The sequence below is a fragment of the Cydia amplana genome, chromosome 12, assembly GCF_948474715.1.
Source record: "Cydia amplana chromosome 12, ilCydAmpl1.1, whole genome shotgun sequence".
In the NCBI taxonomy this organism is placed as follows: Eukaryota; Metazoa; Arthropoda; class Insecta; order Lepidoptera; family Tortricidae; genus Cydia; species Cydia amplana.
In genome coordinates, this window is record NC_086080.1 from 12475733 (window position 1) to 12493622 (window position 17890).

The 17890-nt window shown below is 37.8% G+C and overlaps 1 protein-coding gene across 1 annotated transcript in view; it reads left to right on the forward strand.

The window, feature by feature from the left end:
• The first annotated feature begins 1996 nt into the window (after positions 1–1996).
• LOC134653048 (lissencephaly-1 homolog) overlaps positions 1997–17890 on the forward strand; it is a 48285-nt gene continuing 32391 nt past the window's right edge. Inside the window, exon 1 of the mRNA XM_063508331.1 lies at positions 1997–2142. Coding sequence (XP_063364401.1) covers positions 2105–2142 — 38 coding nt within the window. The 5' untranslated portion in view covers positions 1997–2104. The remainder of the gene's footprint in view (positions 2143–17890) is intronic.

The window sequence follows — 17890 nt, forward strand, 5'->3', positions numbered from 1 at the left end:
AAATCTGTATTGTCTATGATTTTTACCTCACCTTCGTGTTTTGTTTATCTGTGCCAAAAGTATTGCCAGGCTGAAAAATAGAGCCTTTGCTGTTTGATCATAGATGGCGTTAAAACTTCAACTCGCTAGAAAGCAGAGAAAAGAAAAATCGAAACTCGACAACGGCTATTGAGCCATTGCAACGAACGGTTTCTGCCTCGGGTCTTGTGAAGTGTGTTTGTCAGTGATATTTATTTCAAATAAGTGCGAATTTAAGTGTTTTTTTTTGCGTTTTGTAAGTAATTATTACTCAAAGTTTTGTTAGTGAATTAAGATTTAAGTGAATCTACGTTGTGCCTGGAATGTTTCTCCGTCCGTGTTATGTGGTCAATATGGCCGTTCTGTTACATTATTTGACTAGTTGTACAGTTAGTTTTATGTAGTAATTCCCGACACTTGTTAACAACTAAGTATTGTAAACAAGGAAGTGCCGTAAAATCGTTTATATTCCAAAATTTCATTGCATGGTTGATGTGGCAAATTGACAGATTTTGACGTTTAATTTCTGATTCTGAGTCACTGCAATGCTCATTGCTGCATTTTATCATTTTAGAGAAATTCAAATTTAAATCTAGTTAGAAATTAGACGCAACAATATTTGTACTACTGCCATCGCAATGGCTTTTTATATTGACATCTAAACAATGTAGTAGATACAATCCTTTTAACATGAAACAGTGACCTTAGTTGGAAAACATTTGCCTATTTTGATTAATTTTGTTGTAATAAGGACTTTGCAAAGTGTGTGCTTATACAATTATGGAAAGGCATTTAAAGCACAACATTTTAAAATCTTCATCTATATGCTTCACTTCCTTCTAATGAGTAATGCTGTATAATAATATTATTTCATTGTCTTGAAAATGTTTATAAAATATTGATAACTCCTTATCATGTTATAAACATGGATTCAATTTGATTTCAATCTTTTTGATTTAGTTAGAGTTAGATTGGCCAAATTAATGGAGTTATCCTTACTTTTATTACTATTTTATAGTAACCTAAACAAAATAATGTTTATGTTACTATAAAATAGTTGTTAGCATTAGTTGATAATTAATGTTTTCTACTGGAACCAAGTTCCAATATAATTGTCATATGTGTCGTTTTCAACCAAAAGTTCATCTCATTGTTGGTTGTCGATAAGGTTGATTTCAAATAGAAGCTATATGGAAATAGCGCCTTATTGACAACCAACAATAAGTACCCTTTTGGTTGAGAATAGCACATATCTATTCTAAGTCTATTCTTATGAGAATATCTACCTACTTAAAAAATATGCCAACAATAAATATGTATATATTATCTATTATCAGTACTCAATTGACTATAATGTTGAGTAGGATACATCAAATAAGTAATTGAGTAGGTTACTACTGAGAAATTCAAGAAGATGGTGCCAATAGTCTATGGAAATATTGACAGATTAGCAAATTTTTCATCTGGTTTAATGTATCTTCTCTAAATATTTAACCCCCAACATGATAATAACTGCCCCAACTATGATCATAGTTGTTGGCAGTGTATTTTAAATATAAATTCAATAAAAAACAACCAGGTGGCTAAATGGGTTTGCCCATTGTAGGTTTAATTAGATACCTAAATATATGTTATAACAATTTCCAGTTTTCATTGTCATATTTAAATAGAAATTGATTATACAAAAAAAGCTAACTAATAATATCAAAATAGGCCTTGTGAAACTTTAGTAAGTAACCCATAACTTTCCTTGAAAATTCAATCTCTATTTTAACCTGAAGCAATAGTACTAAGACTCCAATTTGAATACAACATATTTACTAATGCCTGAAAGTAAACCTTGTCAAATAAAACAGTTTGTCTTTGTTTACCTTAATATCCAACCAAATTTGATCCTAAAGTAATCTTGCTAAGGTTTAAAGTTGAATAACACATACATACTATGCCTGTAAGTACCCAAAGCTTGTCGTATTAAACCTGTTTATCTTTGATCAGGTGTGATAATGGCCACGGTGCTCCCGCCGTCTCCCGCGTGAAACAGTAGACTCTAGCGCAGTACCCGGGCCCGCCGCAGCACCCGACCACGATGAAAATGGTGTTGTCTCAACGGCAACGAGAGGAGCTGTAAGTACTTAGTTTAATATTTTGTGTATCTTTTTCTCCGAATATTGACTACTGAGACGGTTTAGTCGCCAAAGCGTATGGACGTTTTCAAGTATACCTAATTAAGAATCGGATAGAGAAAATGTGACAGCAGCATGACTGTGCAGTTCAGACATTAGTATTTGTCGTAGACAGTATTAGATCTATGCTATAATTATGGCAAATTCATGAAATACCCGCCTGAAAACATGTTTTAGTTCTAAATAAAATGTTATGCTACGAATTATATGGGTGGCCAAGTCATTGGGTGTATGGGTGTAGCTGTAGAGGCGTATTTTTTTATATACTGCATTGAAAGATTGACATGTTTTATTATTATTGGTTCGTCGTTACTAACCCATGCTGAAAATAAAACGATCGTTCTTTTACTGCATGCAATTGACGATGCCAGCTCTGCCTCCCTTAGTTCGTTTACAGAAAAAAAAAAAACAATTAAATGATATCCGTTGGTTATATTCTACCGAAAAAAGAATTCAAATTTAGATTCATTCTTTGTGTTGTGCCATCACTAACAAAGAAGTGGGAGTAACTCGGCTACAGCGTAACGTCCGCAAAAGACCATGGCCTTTTGACCTAAACCTGGCTGCCGCGTGTCTACGTTATAAACAACTTTATCTGCCTAGCTATATAGACCTGTCGTTATCATTATAACTAATAATATGTATTAACCATTGAGTACACAGTGGATTGCCATTATGTTTGCCAGCATACATAAGGTGCGCTTGCACATATTCTAAAAAATACGACTATTGATACGATTACAGAGTTATTCGCTTCATCTGAGTCTAATAATAAAATTTTAATCGAATACAAGCACTAGTAATTAAGTCTATCGTTTGACTGAGGCAGTATAACTAGTTATTTTGCTGAGCCACGGTCTTGTTTAAAAGCTTGGCTGCATGAAGATGATATTTATTAAGTTATGTAAGTAAAAATGTAATATATAAACTAGTTTTAGTCCCAAAACTCTAGGAAACCACCGCGCAACTTCTTTACCAACCATTTGAAATAATTGGTAGACCTATAGAAATAATACAAAAGCGCGTATCATAGTCGGCGCCTCGGCGCTCAAAGGGTTAACACGATACGATAGACTGGATAAAGTACATCTAATATTATTGTCTAAAACGACTTAAGAAATACTACAGTTTCAATGAATTCGGTCAAGCAAATAGTTGCGCGGTAGCAAGGTCGTGTCTAACGCAATCTTACCGACACTTTACTGGCACTAGAAACTTTCGTTCCCACCGTATGCACAGCTATTAGAATTAATTATGCCAAACGTTTATTAGGTTTTCCAATATCCTGTATTCAATATGAACATTGAAAGATGATACCAAAATCAATAAAATACGTTTTATCATTATTACATAATTATATATTTCCTACGTAATTTAATAGTAATTGATATCGTAACATGTCAAACGCCAAACACTTTTAAAACTGTAGGCTTTACCTGAAAATGATACATCTCTTACCGAAGTCGGAACAATTCCAATAGAAATACAAGCGCAGTTGCGTATGTATAACCGCATAACGACATACTTCCTTCCGCGTCTGAGTAACTGTCTGCGTCTTTCCTAAGCGCCTAGTATTGATTTAAAACGAGGAAATACAAGATATCTATATCTGACAGAGAAAATCCTAGGCAGTGAGAAATAGTGTCGAGAGAAATGTTAGGTATGTATGTATGTATCTTAACCAATTGAAACTTAAATAAATAATGTATGGAAATGTTTAAGTAGGTACGTTACTTTTCGTTTGCATCGATAAACGATTGTCATCGTGGCTATTACGTTTTAGGTTTTCAAAATAGTTTAAACAAGATTGAGAGTGTGTGCGTACACATTATTTTGCACACCTGGGTATGGCAATCGTTAATAGAAAACACCATTTTGTCATCCCGATACATATCTACATTAGGTTAGGCGTTTGTCGATGTACGATTGTGGTGTGACGTTGGTTAGGCCCCCCCGGTACGCTTACTCACTACTGCTGATGACTGTACCTAAAACGCACTTCCAATGTTGAAATTGCTATAATCAATCAATGAATATAATGACTGCCAAAGTGCGACAGCGGATAGTACCTACCTATAGAATATAAGAAAATTTATTTACTAATTAGCCTTGTCTGCTGAATAATTAACACTTGCGGAGACAAACTACGCACTGTTCGAGAGAAATTGGAATGTGCCTTGTGTGAATCTAAATTGGTGTGATAGAATTTCGCTGCCAATTTACTGACTTCCAATCATGATTTGAGACTTATTGATTTCACTATGATTGGAACGTACAATAAAGACATTCATCATTTTAGTCTGGTAGGACAAACACTGTAATATAGGTACTCGTACCAAGAGGTACTTAATTTCGTTTTGAATACTAAAATAGATCATATACTAAAGAAAAAATACTAAATTTGATTTTGAATACTCTTTATCTTCATAATATTCAAAGAGTACCTTCCAGTTTACGCCAGTGTAGGCTGAAATAGCTCAGGTACTATACTTTTTACCATCTAAGATCGGGTTCGATAGCAGGGTATTGCGACGCCCGGGTGTGAAATTGCGATTTATCTCTACGGAAAATCTTCACTGATATTGCTACTTTAGCCTATTGTCGACTGCGCGATTACGGGGTCGCCCGTTCGCTCCGCCGACCTTTGAAAGTAACAGTGTTCTTATAGCGCAGTCGTTGAACTCTGTGCACCTTCCTTCATTTAGGACTTGAACGCACAGATAGCGCGCTGTCGATGGCGAACCGACACGGAACTTTTGTAATGTTAGAACTTGTGTTAAAGAAGTCGCATACTGAAAACTGGACAGTCCCAGTTCCTGTCCGAAGCTCTATACATTACAAACTCTATCATACAGGTTTGAATATTATAGAGGTTACCGCTCGTGTCTGTGCGTTTGCAGCTTTATACCTCGACTTTCTTCATCTACCAAGAAATCCCATCGTCGTTACTCGGTACTGGCGTTTTTGTATCCCATAACCTTAGTTGGACCGTTGATTACACCTCATGAGCTGCGTAACTGAGCTTTAATGACGCTCATCACGAGATTCTTACGTATGTAAACGGTTTTCAATAGCTATCAATAATGCTAACCTGTATTTACTTGTAACAAAAACTTTTACTTACATTTTGGGACATTTGTAAGTCGAAAGTTGTATAGTCGTAAATGAATACGTGTCAACACTACTTATAGACAATGGCCTTACGTCAGGTTTGCTCAATGGTTCATTTACCGACTGGTTTGGTTACAACAATACAACAAACATGTGAGAAAACCCATGAACAGATGCTGACACTTTGCGTAACATGTAACTGTCAAACAACGCTATTAATTAAGACAGCTATTCTTTTAATTTATTTCGTAATACTTGGTACTTATACTTATAAATCAATGAGATCCTTAAAGGTAAGGTCAGACGCGCATGTCTAATTTTCTATTGTTTTGCGACCTAAAATGCTCCGGCATTCCTTGACATACCCTTTGCCTCGGCGCGGTGAAAGGAGAACCGCGAGCACCACGATGTCTAAACAAAGATGTGGCCATGCTATTCACACGCTATCGTCCCACAATGAACAAATTGGACGTTTTAACTTGTCAAAAATATATGCCGAGTTGCGTAAGCTCATTAGAGAAATGCGATCAAAGTATTAACGTGATTTCCATAAAATTGCCGCGCCCCGACAACAATCTCCTAATACGTAAGCCATTGCGTCACGTGTATATGGACGATCGGAAAGCGCTCCAAAACGCACCATCTTGTGACAATTTTAAACTGCACCCTCTTCGTATATTGCTCAGATTCCGCCTTCCGTTTCAATCTGCTACACAACGAATCGGGGTCGTCGAACGCGCCTTGATTAAAAATAACGATCACGAATTAAAACTGTAACATTTCTTTGAATGGATATGGTCCGCGATACTCTTAATTCCGAAGATCGCCGAACCACCGTTCTAGTCACGCGTGCCGGTTGCGGAATTTGAACTTTTTTGTTTCGTTACAATAATAACGTTTTAGCCAAGTGTCAGTCGGAACGCAGCTTCTTTCGCTATAAAGTTAAACAAGGTCCGAAAAAGCTAAAAATAACTACTTTTACCGGTTTGTTGGAGACCTGTAACCATGACAGAATGTTTATTTATGTTCGCCTACAACCAGGTGTCTCTGACCCTATTAAGGATGCCTCAAGTTAAAATTTCCGCACATAAGCTATTATTGATCCAGTAATTTTATACATTTTGCGTTTGCGTCAAATCCGGTAGTTCTGATTATTTTGCAGACTTGTTTATGATGTTGGCCCAATGAATAATCCAAGATTATGACCTCGAGCGCCGAACGCAACTTTGTCAACAATCGAAAAAACCGCGAAAATTTAGTTTTTTTTTTTAAGTTTGGGCGATTCTAACCCTAAAGGACTAGTTTTTGATAGTACCTTCCTTAGACGTTTTTAAAGAAGGCTACAATACGAGATTAGAATTGTCTCTGTAGATTAAACTGTTTCCGAGATAAAGGCTTTCAAAATTTAGATTTTTTTGAAATTGAGCTCGTAAGCTAAATGAGTGCAGTGAGTATGCACTTTTGACTCAGGCGATGCCGCTTGGCATAATTGTTCCTAAGGTCAAACAAAGCTGATTTGGCCCAGTAGCTACGAGATCGTACCGTGCCTACCCCCCCAAAAAGGGAGGGGAAAGGTCGGATCCCCAGGTCCAATCTTTGCTATATTTCTTTCTACTCTTAGCAACTAGGGCAAGTTATATATCATTTTCATATAATTTAGGGATGAAAAGAAAACATTATATTCATACTTTTAAAATGCCAAGTTAGTGTTTTTTTTTTAAGATTTTTAACTTTTGACTTTGGCCATAATTACATTTCTACGGAAATCGTCACTCAATCCGCTTCATATTTTTACAAAAAAATGTATGAATGCCTGCTTTGAAGTGATACTTTATATGTAGAATAAGGAAGCCCTAAATGATATGAAAATCATATATAACTTGCTCTTGTTCCTAAGAGCAGGAAGAAATATAGCTTAGATTGGACCTGGGGATCCGGCCCTTTCCCCTCCCTTTTTGGGGGGTAGGCACGGTACGATCTCGTAGCTACTGAGCCAAATCAGCTTTATTTGACCTTAGGAACAATCGTGCCAAGCGGCATCGCCTGAGTCAAAAGTGCATACTCACTGCACCCACTTAGCTTACGAGCTCAATTTCAAAAAAATCTAAATTTTGAAAGCCTTTATCTCGGAAACTGTTCAATCTACAGAGACAGTTCTAATCTCGTATTGAAGCAAATTTAGTCTTCTTTAAAAACGTTTAAGGAAGGTACTATCAAAAACTAGTCCTTTAGGGTTAAAATCGCCCAAATCTAAAGGAAAACCGAAATTTTCGCGGCTTTTTCGATTTTTGAGTAAGTTGCGTTCGGCGCTTAAGGTCACAAACCTGGATTATTAATTGGGCCAACATCATAAATTAGTCTGCAAAAAATCAGAACTACCGGATTTAGCGCAGAAGAGCCACGTTACAAAATTCTACAATTTCACTGGATTATATTTACGAGTACATGTAAAGTTGAATATACTCAGAAAGTATTAGGTACTGAATGTTTTAAACGGCATTTGTATTTGTAGTTTTATTGTTTATGATACAATCGAAATTAGATTGGACAAATGAGTAGGTACTTTACTTTTAATTATTTTTCCTGTAAGAAGTGCCTTATCATCGCCTGGGATACCTACTCAAGATAATAACATTAATAACACAGTGAAAGTGGGTGGATCAAAAGCAATCTTATTCAGTGTTCTATTGAATTGAATGAAACGATAACGGTCTCGAAATTCGTGTCGTAGAGGCCTCAACTATCTGGGCCAAATCGAGAGTTGTACATTACAATTTGAATATCCAAACAACAACAAAAAAATCTTGCATCATACCCTATAGGTAATCATTATCGATCAACATTTAGTTTTGCATTTGGATATCCAAACAACGACAAAAAATTGCATTACGTCATACTTTATGGCCATAATTTGTCAAGATCATAATCTCGCTCATGTTATGTAACGTCTTATCAGTTAGAAAGCTGCGCTGAAGTATGCCTAATCATTCACCTACTGAACTCTGGGTGTGATAACAGCTGTTTATAAATAGACCAAAATACTAAGTCATAACCCAGGTTGCATATTGCAGGTGATTCCGATGCTTAGATAAACCAGTGTTACTATGAGCTCAGGACCCGTAACAATTATAGATAATCGGATAATGCGTTTATTCTGGTCAGTCTGGTCTGTTTCACTGAGCAAGTAATAGCATCCCAGGCGTTCCTAAAATAAATTACATCAGTTACGCGGTTACCTTGAAAAGTATCATGTGGAGATTCTTACATTCCTCTTGCACACGAACGTATTCAATTCACTGGCTTGTAATGAATGCGTATGAATCATCGTATCACAGAAGACGCAGGTAGCATCAATGTCAACCTGTTCTTTACGGACCATTCTTTAAATGAAGGTTGCCGTTGTTATCAAAACAATCTTGCCTCGTTTCTGTGCCGCGGATTGTAGTAACAAGTTTTGGGAGCGGCATAATTCACGAAAATACTTCCTCCATACACAAACTTGATTCTTTTACTGGGTGTAAATTTAGCTACCTGCAATAATTAACGCGGTGAATTTATAGGTCATACATACTGAGGAACATGGGACCAAAATCAGCCAGCCAAAATGTATGGGACAGTAAAATATTTATTAGCTGGTCCCATAGTAAGTTGCTCAGTATGACACTCCATTTATTGCGGTTGACTAAATTTACATCCTGTATTATGAATTTTAAGCAGTTTTTTCGTCACTTTGGGGCTTAGAGGATATAATCAAACGGAGACGCCTTGTCTGTAATTTTCTGTACAAAACAGTCTGCCGATTTTTGCGGGGGAGGGGAACGTCAAATGTATGCGTAACGTAAAAATAGCCATGTCAGATAAACGTCAGTCCATACATTGTGTATGACCGTTGGCCGCCTATTTTCGACAGAGGGGAAAGCCTGTTAATGGCTACTCCGTTTAGTTGTATCCTCCAAGCTTTGGGGGAATGAAAACATATTGATTAATAGATAGAATACTCTGTTTTCCACACCTCTTTAACATTTAAAATTTCAGAAAAAACTTCTATTGATTAAAGTTTAAACATAGAAGCAGACAACAGGCGGTTTTATCGCTAAAGAGCGATATCTTCCAAACAATCTTTATGTAACGGAATTAGAAATTTAGGTAAAATATAAATTATTAGATTTGTCCGTATTGTAATGTAAAAAAAATCTATAAATATTTTTGGAAAAAAAAAATCTACGAGAAACATACCAAGTTATAAGTTTTGGTGAACCTTATGGGTTTGCCAACGACGTAGCGCACGCAATTTAATCTAAAGTTTTATATCTCGTTGGTAGAAGCCGGTCGTGGTCGTGAAATGAGGCATGCAATCCATTGTAAGGTCCTAGACCCGTTGGCTAAACAACTCGGTGGATCGCAAGGAATGCCGTCTTCGCCGGCGCCGTTTTGCCGCTACCTTAAGTGCTATACATTCAGCTTCTGTAGTATACAATAATGTACCTACATTCTCTAGGTGTGTACAGTTGTAGATACGCGTACCTATACCGTACTGCCTCACACTAACTATAAGCTTGGAAAAGCTTGCTCGCTCTGCATCTGCACTGCTTTGCGCCACGCCTTTATCTTGTTGCAATAAGGAAGTAGGTATCTGCAATGTTCTCCTATTTAAATTTATTGCTAAACACAAATTGAAGGCCTTTCTTCTTATACCAAAGTCAAATCAATGAGAATATTTTGTAAATTAAATGGAAATTCATTCTTATTATGCAGCCAGCCAATTTATTCGCTTTGACGTCTAAATTACTTTACATAATATGCATAATCGTTTATGAAATACAATAATTTATTTACATAACATATTTTTCTGCGTCTAGAATATTTACGTACTTACTTAGCAAAGTAATGTCCCTTTGTTCTATAATATCTCGAAGACTTTGTTGGTTTTTTATATCCTGACTGACCAATTTTACAAATAAATACAAAACTTAAGATGAGTGTAAATGTGACCATGTGAGATAGATGGCTCTTTTAACTACTTTATTAACCGTCGTTCACGTCATTGTTATAAGCAGTTCAGTCCACTACCTACCCCGTCAAATACGCCAGCGTGACAACAAGATATTAAATAAACCACTTACATAATTGAAAAAGAACACGTAATATCACTATCAATGTATGACCTATCCCTATTATGAAGCGTTGATGGCATTTGGCGCCCCTCGGTTTTCCCAATTTCGCCCGAACCCCCGACGTATCCCCATTTATCATTAGCGGGAAACCCTACGACGGCATGACCGTGAGTTACTCGATACCTTCTACTTTTTAGCATCACGCACATGTTTGTTTTGGCCTCTAAACGTGGATTATCTGCTATTTGTTGATAGTAGTGACATGCGAGTGCCATTTCGGAATGTGTACACACGTTTAGGTACATACTACCATTCAAATCGCGAAAGCTTAGTAAACAAGTAATCCTATAGATACTTTTTTGTTAGCAGCGGACGCAGCATGCTTCCATTTTTATCGCCTGTCACTATGCCCGACATTTTCGCACTTACATAGTTGTTAGAACGTGACAGACATGGTGACAAGCGATAAAATGCAACCGTGCTCCCGCCGCAGATAATAAGTCATAGCTAATTATGCTAATATAGCTATCCTATACAGTTGGTTGTTTTTTTTTTTTTCGAAAGCTGTATTGATCACTCCACGCTCTATAAGAATTATCTTGAAATGAGCATTGACTTGTCACTAATACATAGGTAACCAATACGAAAATACGATGTAGTACCAAATCCCTTCGTATCTCTTGAGGAATCCGCTGATTATTCTCATCCTAAGGACCCCAGGGAAGGTTGTCCGGACGACTCCGTGAAAAGGTTCTCAGCGTGACGCACTTCGCTCTGGCCTGGCATTGTATTCCCATCGTAAACCTAGAACTCGCGAGAATTCACCTAGGACAAACCAGTATAATGTAACTTCGCGATCCATAAAAACCAGGCGTAAATTAAGATCACACTATCGCAAGTACGAATGTTCTCCTACGGTTGGTAATGAGAATAACATCACTGACGTTGCGGCGCCAACGGGGGGCGATCGATACAAGCAAATCGCGTAGGCGGCACCACCACCCCCACACTAGAAAACTTATTCTAAACCTTACCATCTTCATCCTAAGATTTTTTCTTCTTTGGTGGGCATAAATAGACGACAGCTGGTTTTTTTTAATAAACCCCATTTGATGAAGCCGTTTCCAAGGCTGAATGCGATTTAATCAGAAATCAATTTATTTAAATTGTATTACGCCTTGTTTTTGGTTGGGGTGGCCATCCCGAAATATACCTATATGTATAAGAACGGTGCTGCCCACGCATGGTTTGTTTCCTTGCGTAGGTTCATAGGACTTTTAATATTCGTAGGTAATTCTCTTTTGATACCAGAGGACATGCTTGATGTAAACGTCCACGGCGACTAACTCGCAAATGTATCAACAGATGCTTAGTCTCCGTGCAGAGATAAACTTTTTTTAATTAGATAGATATACTCTTAATATAAACATTTTTGTAAAAAAGATTTCATACCTATATAACTGATTTGCAAGACCGATGTGATCCCATAAGTGTACCGCGAACAAAGTTTGTGCGGTACACTAAAAATTTTATAAATTCATGTAGGATACGGTGCAGCTACAAAATTCGCGGTTATAATGGTTTATTTATCCTAAATCAAATTCCGTTTAGAATAGAATTGCACAACTTCACAAGTGGCTCTTAACCAGTATAACCACTACATGTATGTACTACTGTCCCTTTTGTTTAAGCAATATTCCTCCCCGCAACCTTTTTACGGGATGGCTGCGCAAACATTACCGTAACCCGCGGACCACACACGCACTCTTGTCTAAAACATTTTTAAAATTGTTAAAATTAGGGCTTACGCAAGTTCACAGTAGCACTAACTCAATGTTCATGTCACGTCCCTATGTAAATGAGCTACGTGGTTCTCATACGATGGTACCAATAAAAATTGCGATGTTCCCGTGGAATTGTTTAGTTTTACTTCATTACGTTAAAGCTTGCCGTTATAGCTACGTCTTTTGTGATGAGCTTTATTGTTTGTACGTTTACGTGAGTTATGTGAGTCGTATGAAGGATCTAATGAGGCTGTGGACACGGAGTTATGAACGTTATACATAGAACAAAGCTCTTACAAACTTTCAGTGTCATACCAAGTGTCATACAAAATAAATAAAACCATTCCCTTTTCATCGCAAATTCTTTATTGTAGTTTTAATCTATTAAACGTTAATTATCACATAGCGGCAACGCGTTCATAAAATCCAATTACCACCGTGATTAAAGACATTAAAGTTAACCTGCAAGTCAAAGAGAAAAGCGGTTATATTACTACTACGAACTTATAGGCGTCTAGCAAATTCACGATTCGCTAGACTTTTACATAACTCGATGATGTATTTCTTAGGCTAGATTGCGTTTTAACTTATTGCGTCTGATTCAATTAAGAATCGATACAATTATCTAGTAAACGATTGTTAGTCTTTCCTCATAGAATGGAAAATGGAATGAAGGAATTCCAAGTATAAACAATATGCAACTAATAAAAAGATCGTAACATGGCTATGTGTGTTTGAGGAGACCAAAAAACTCGTGAGGGTGCGAACATGATTTTCGATTTCCTGTAAGGAAATAAAGTTACCTAACGCTCATCTATTTTGACTATTAATTTATGAAGAGTATATTTATAAAATAGGAGCGTCTACGTCTACCAGTGTTATGTTACATTTGCTAATATTCAACCGTGGTCGCATCGCCAATTTGTAATGCTAATCGACGACGAACGTCACGTAATATCAAGGTAATGGGGTTGTCGTATTATTTTCGCAAATCACACTTGTATTACGATTCATTCAAGAACCGCTATTTAAACAATCTTATCGCACGTTAGTGATAACGTATCAAACTGTAGGTAGTAACTGTAGTAAGTATGAAACGTCTTCCGGGACTAAACTTGTGCAACTTCAAAAGGGTAATGTCCACTAACGTTAACTAATTGTAGGCTATTAGGTAATTCGCGGCTGTCTGCCTCGTTTAAAGGCCTCGTATAAACAGTGGTAAATAGTCTATGCTATTCAGATTTTAGCTAAATTAAATAATATTGAGCCGGATATGCTTAATGCTACGTCTTAGAGATACCTTCTTAATCTGAAAATGTCACGCTTCTTTAGCAGCTAAAATCATAAGTTGTTCATTGATCATCATAATTATATTATGTAGTTACTATGTACAGAGATAACTGCAAACAAGTCTCTAAGGGAGTCAGTTATCTCTGCAGCTTACTGTACAATGCACATACACTTTATTACCAACTTGGCCATTTCTATCTGATTCAGACTAATTATTCGTTGCACTTTTTAGCTTCAACATGTAAAGATAGTCGCGAGATTGAATCTAGCTTCCTAAAGGAAATTGAATGTCACAGAATTCAATTACGGATTTGAAAGATTAAATAGTCAGGCTTTATTTTAACCTATCGACAGTGTCGACTAAGAAATATATATCAAAATGTTAGTCTAATGTAGTTTTCAAATAGGAGGCAAGTTACCGGTACCACGCTGATGCGTCTCTAATGGATGTCCACATCGCAACAGGGCAAAGAGCTCTTAAGCTCACCTAATAGACTTAAAGGGCTCTTAAGCTCCTCGCCCTTTCGTAACGTTACAATATACCTATCTATGTGTTAGTTAGTGTTTATACTAGCGTAAGAGCCTTGGTCCCTACAATTGTACTAACATCGGAAATGTGGCGTGAAAGTTATTCTCAGGCGGTCCCCGATCGACCTGCCTCTGCCCACGAAACCACTTTCGCTGTACTAACTGTAACAACCAAGGTTGTGTAGCCAACTGGCCAGTGCACCTATTGGAACGGTAAACATTACCCTTAATTGTCGTAGCCTTCGATAACATTTACTAATATGCCGTCATCACTTAATAGTTAACCTTCGTCTTGTGACAGTCATTGATACAGTAGTTAGTACGCCTTAAGCGTTTCGACAATCATTGTTTAAATTTAGTTGCAATTCCATGTCGCATTTACCTTATGTCAGGTAGCAAGCATATGGATTATTTTCTGGAAGTGAAAATAGTCAATGTGTCGGCTAGACATTGGATAATACTTTGCGTAATGGAATTCTTGGGAGTCTTGTGATCGAAATGGTAAATTTACACAACACAGTCCATTTTCCAGTAGTACTCTTTACAGAGATACCGATCTTTATGGGTAAAATAAATACATTTTACAAGTCGTCGCTCTAGCTTCAGGCTTCTATTTTGCCACTGCAAGAAGAAAAACAAACAAGCATACTGTCCCGACTGTCCGCCTTACAATAAGTGGACTCCGTAGGCTGTGGCCATCCACAGACTTGTAAAATGTATTTATTTTACCCATAAAGATCGGTATCTCTGTAAAGAGTCTACTACTGGAAAATGGACTGTGTTGTGTAAATTTACCATTTCGATCACAAGACTCTCAAGAATTCCATTACGCAAAGTATTATCCAATGTCTAGCCGACACATTGACTATTTTCACTTCCAGAAAATAAAAGATTCGCCTGATTGGTCCCACGCGTACAATAGGCACCCGCGAGATTGATTGTCTTTCGCGCCGGTTCGGTTTCTCCGGGCGAAATAACGCAATAACAAGTATAACAACCAAGAAATTTTCTCTATTCAATTTCCGAGGGTTTTATGTAGCCCCGCTAATATAAACTTCTCTTTAGAAAGGTCAGGAATTGCGAAATGCTTTTGGAATTGCCAATTACAAATACATAATTCAATTTTTTTGGACTTTCCTTTTATATTCCAAAATTTCTCCCAATCTGTCGCATTATGTTTAATTTCGTCAAGAAAGAAATTGACTTTACATTGATTTTCCCCAAATCGTGTATATCGTCGTTTTCGCAGAGGCTAAACGCCGAGGATTATCAGTTGCGTAAAGACAATAATCGAATTACGCTTTGTATTGAGTGATTAGCGTTTTTCTAGCTTCTTTAGCGTGGCGTATCATTATCCTCTACCTAAGTATATCTAACTATACCTATCTATAAACCCTGTGTCATTGACCCCGGACTTTTATTGAACTACCTACATGACCTTGTCCTTGAAGATTGCTTAGTAATTTGTGATATATTATCAATTAGTGCAAATATGTTTTCTCTGCTATTACCATAATGCAAATAATGCAATGCGGAATCGTTCTTATCGACCACTCACAAGATGACTGTATGGTTTGATGATAACGTCAAATCCTATTTTAATAGGTACTAGCCTACTTGGTAGTATCCAGATAATAGAATACCTAATTAAACAATAATCCATGAATAATTGTACGACAATATTACTAACGTAATGGGCAGAGTTTTAGTTTTTTCGTAATGTAAATTATTACCCCACTGTCACCATTAAATAGTCAAATGAATTAATTACAGCATGTAGGTTTTGTAAATGTTGGAATGAAATATATAAATGTGATATAAATACCTTTGTTTTTTTTATTTCATTCGGCGTAGACACCGGGGTAAAACTTAGTAAACCTCTGTAAAATGTTGTCCCTTTCTAACAAATACAAATGTCAAAATAACGGATAAGGACAAAAAATTATCAAGGGCTTGACAGGCGTTATGACAGGCGTTTATGAATAACGCCGTTACAGTTAACACTAAATTGTAACACAAACCTACACCATGAATTACTGTGCAACGTCTATTCAGTGCCTATTTATTTATCGAAGCTAGGTAAACATACAATTTTATTACACCCTTTACGATAAACTAACGCTACAGTTTCACTTAGAAAGTTATATGGTTTATGAGAGAATCGTGTAGGAAACCTTTAGTTTCACCCAACGATAGCGAGCTTTAAAAAATAGAGCAACTATAAGCCTATAATTGATTACTTAAGTTAAACTGACAAATACAGTTAGTGATGCAATTCTGATGACCATATTTTCTGTAAAGTCCCCAGTAAATTCCTCGGGATAATTATATTTGCAGGAGCACAAGAAAACACAGCCGTTAGGAATCTTCATATATTGCAAGAATGACCTTATTTCTACCCGCGCTGTCATACGTTTCTTAAAGTGTAATTATCTACCTACATTACATCCCTCCACGCTTAATTACAATAACAACCCCAACCGAAGTACTTATTATTTAAAACCTAAGCTAACCTTAAACCTAGTATTTATATTTAGGAGGATTGTCTACACGACATTGTCTCACATGACGCTCAGGGCGAGTCTGGGGCGGTACAGGTGCGTTGGGCGGCGATGCGAGTGCCTTAGCAGGGCTCGGCTGAGAATCTTCGCGGTCGGCATCATGCCATGTCTCATCTTCTCCCTCCTCTTCGAGCTCGCCATTACCTACGCCCTCAACCAACTCTTCGGACCTCACCACTGGTTCCTGTGTAGTTTGAACCGAATCTTCCTTTGGCCCTACAAGCGAACTTAACCTACTCGTCCTCCGTCTCAACTGATCGATATGCCTGTGCACTTCCTTACCATCCTTATCAATAACCTTATAATTAGTCCTCCCTAATTCCTTTGAAACCGTACCCGGAACCCACTTCTCACCTTGTAAGTATTGCCTGTACCACACGGTGTCTCCCGCCTGCACCCTCCGTTGCGTCCCTCCCGCCGCCTCCGTTTGCTTTTTCTGTGCGGCTAAAACCTTAGCTCCCCTATCTGGCTTTAAAGCGTCTAATCTAGTGCGAAGCCTACGATTCATTAGTAGCATAGAAGGAGTTTCTCCCGTCGAGGAATGTTCTGTGTTACGGTAATGCAACAAATAAGTATTTAGAGATTCTAAAACAGGTTTTTGTTCCGATATAGCTTTCTTTATCACTCGCTTCATAGTTTTGACCGCATTCTCACAGGCCCCATTGGATGCGGGATGGTAAGGGGCTGTGAATATGTGCTCAATAAAGTTACGACTAGTATGTTCTTTAAATTCCTTACTGGTAAACGGTGGGCCATTGTCTGTGACTAACTGTTTAGGCAACCCGTACCTACTCCACAACTCAGTAAGTATATTTATTGTAAAGCTAGCGGCCGTACTGGGCACTTGAAATACCTCAATCCATTTCGACATGGCGTCTAGCACGACGAGATACATTTTACCGTTAACAGGTCCCAGGTAATCTAAATGCAGCCTCGCCCAGGGCCTTGCGGGCCAGGGCCAGGCGCTCGGCGCGTGGCGCGGCGGCTGGTCCGCGTGCGCCGCGCACACCGCGCACGCCCGGCACGCCGCCTCCACGGCCTCGTCTACCCCGGGCCACCAAACGTAACTACGGGCCATCGCTTTAGATTTCACGATACCCATATGGGGTTCGTGAATTATTTCTAATACCCTAGCCCTACAGCTCTCCGGTATCACTACTCTATGACCCCACATTAGGCAGCCCAGCTCTTCGTAAAGCTCTTGTTTCCTATTGAAATATGGCCTTAAGTTTTCTATGTCGCATTCTGGCGGCCAACCGTCCCTAACGTACGATAAAACCCTACTAAGCATGGCGTCCTTA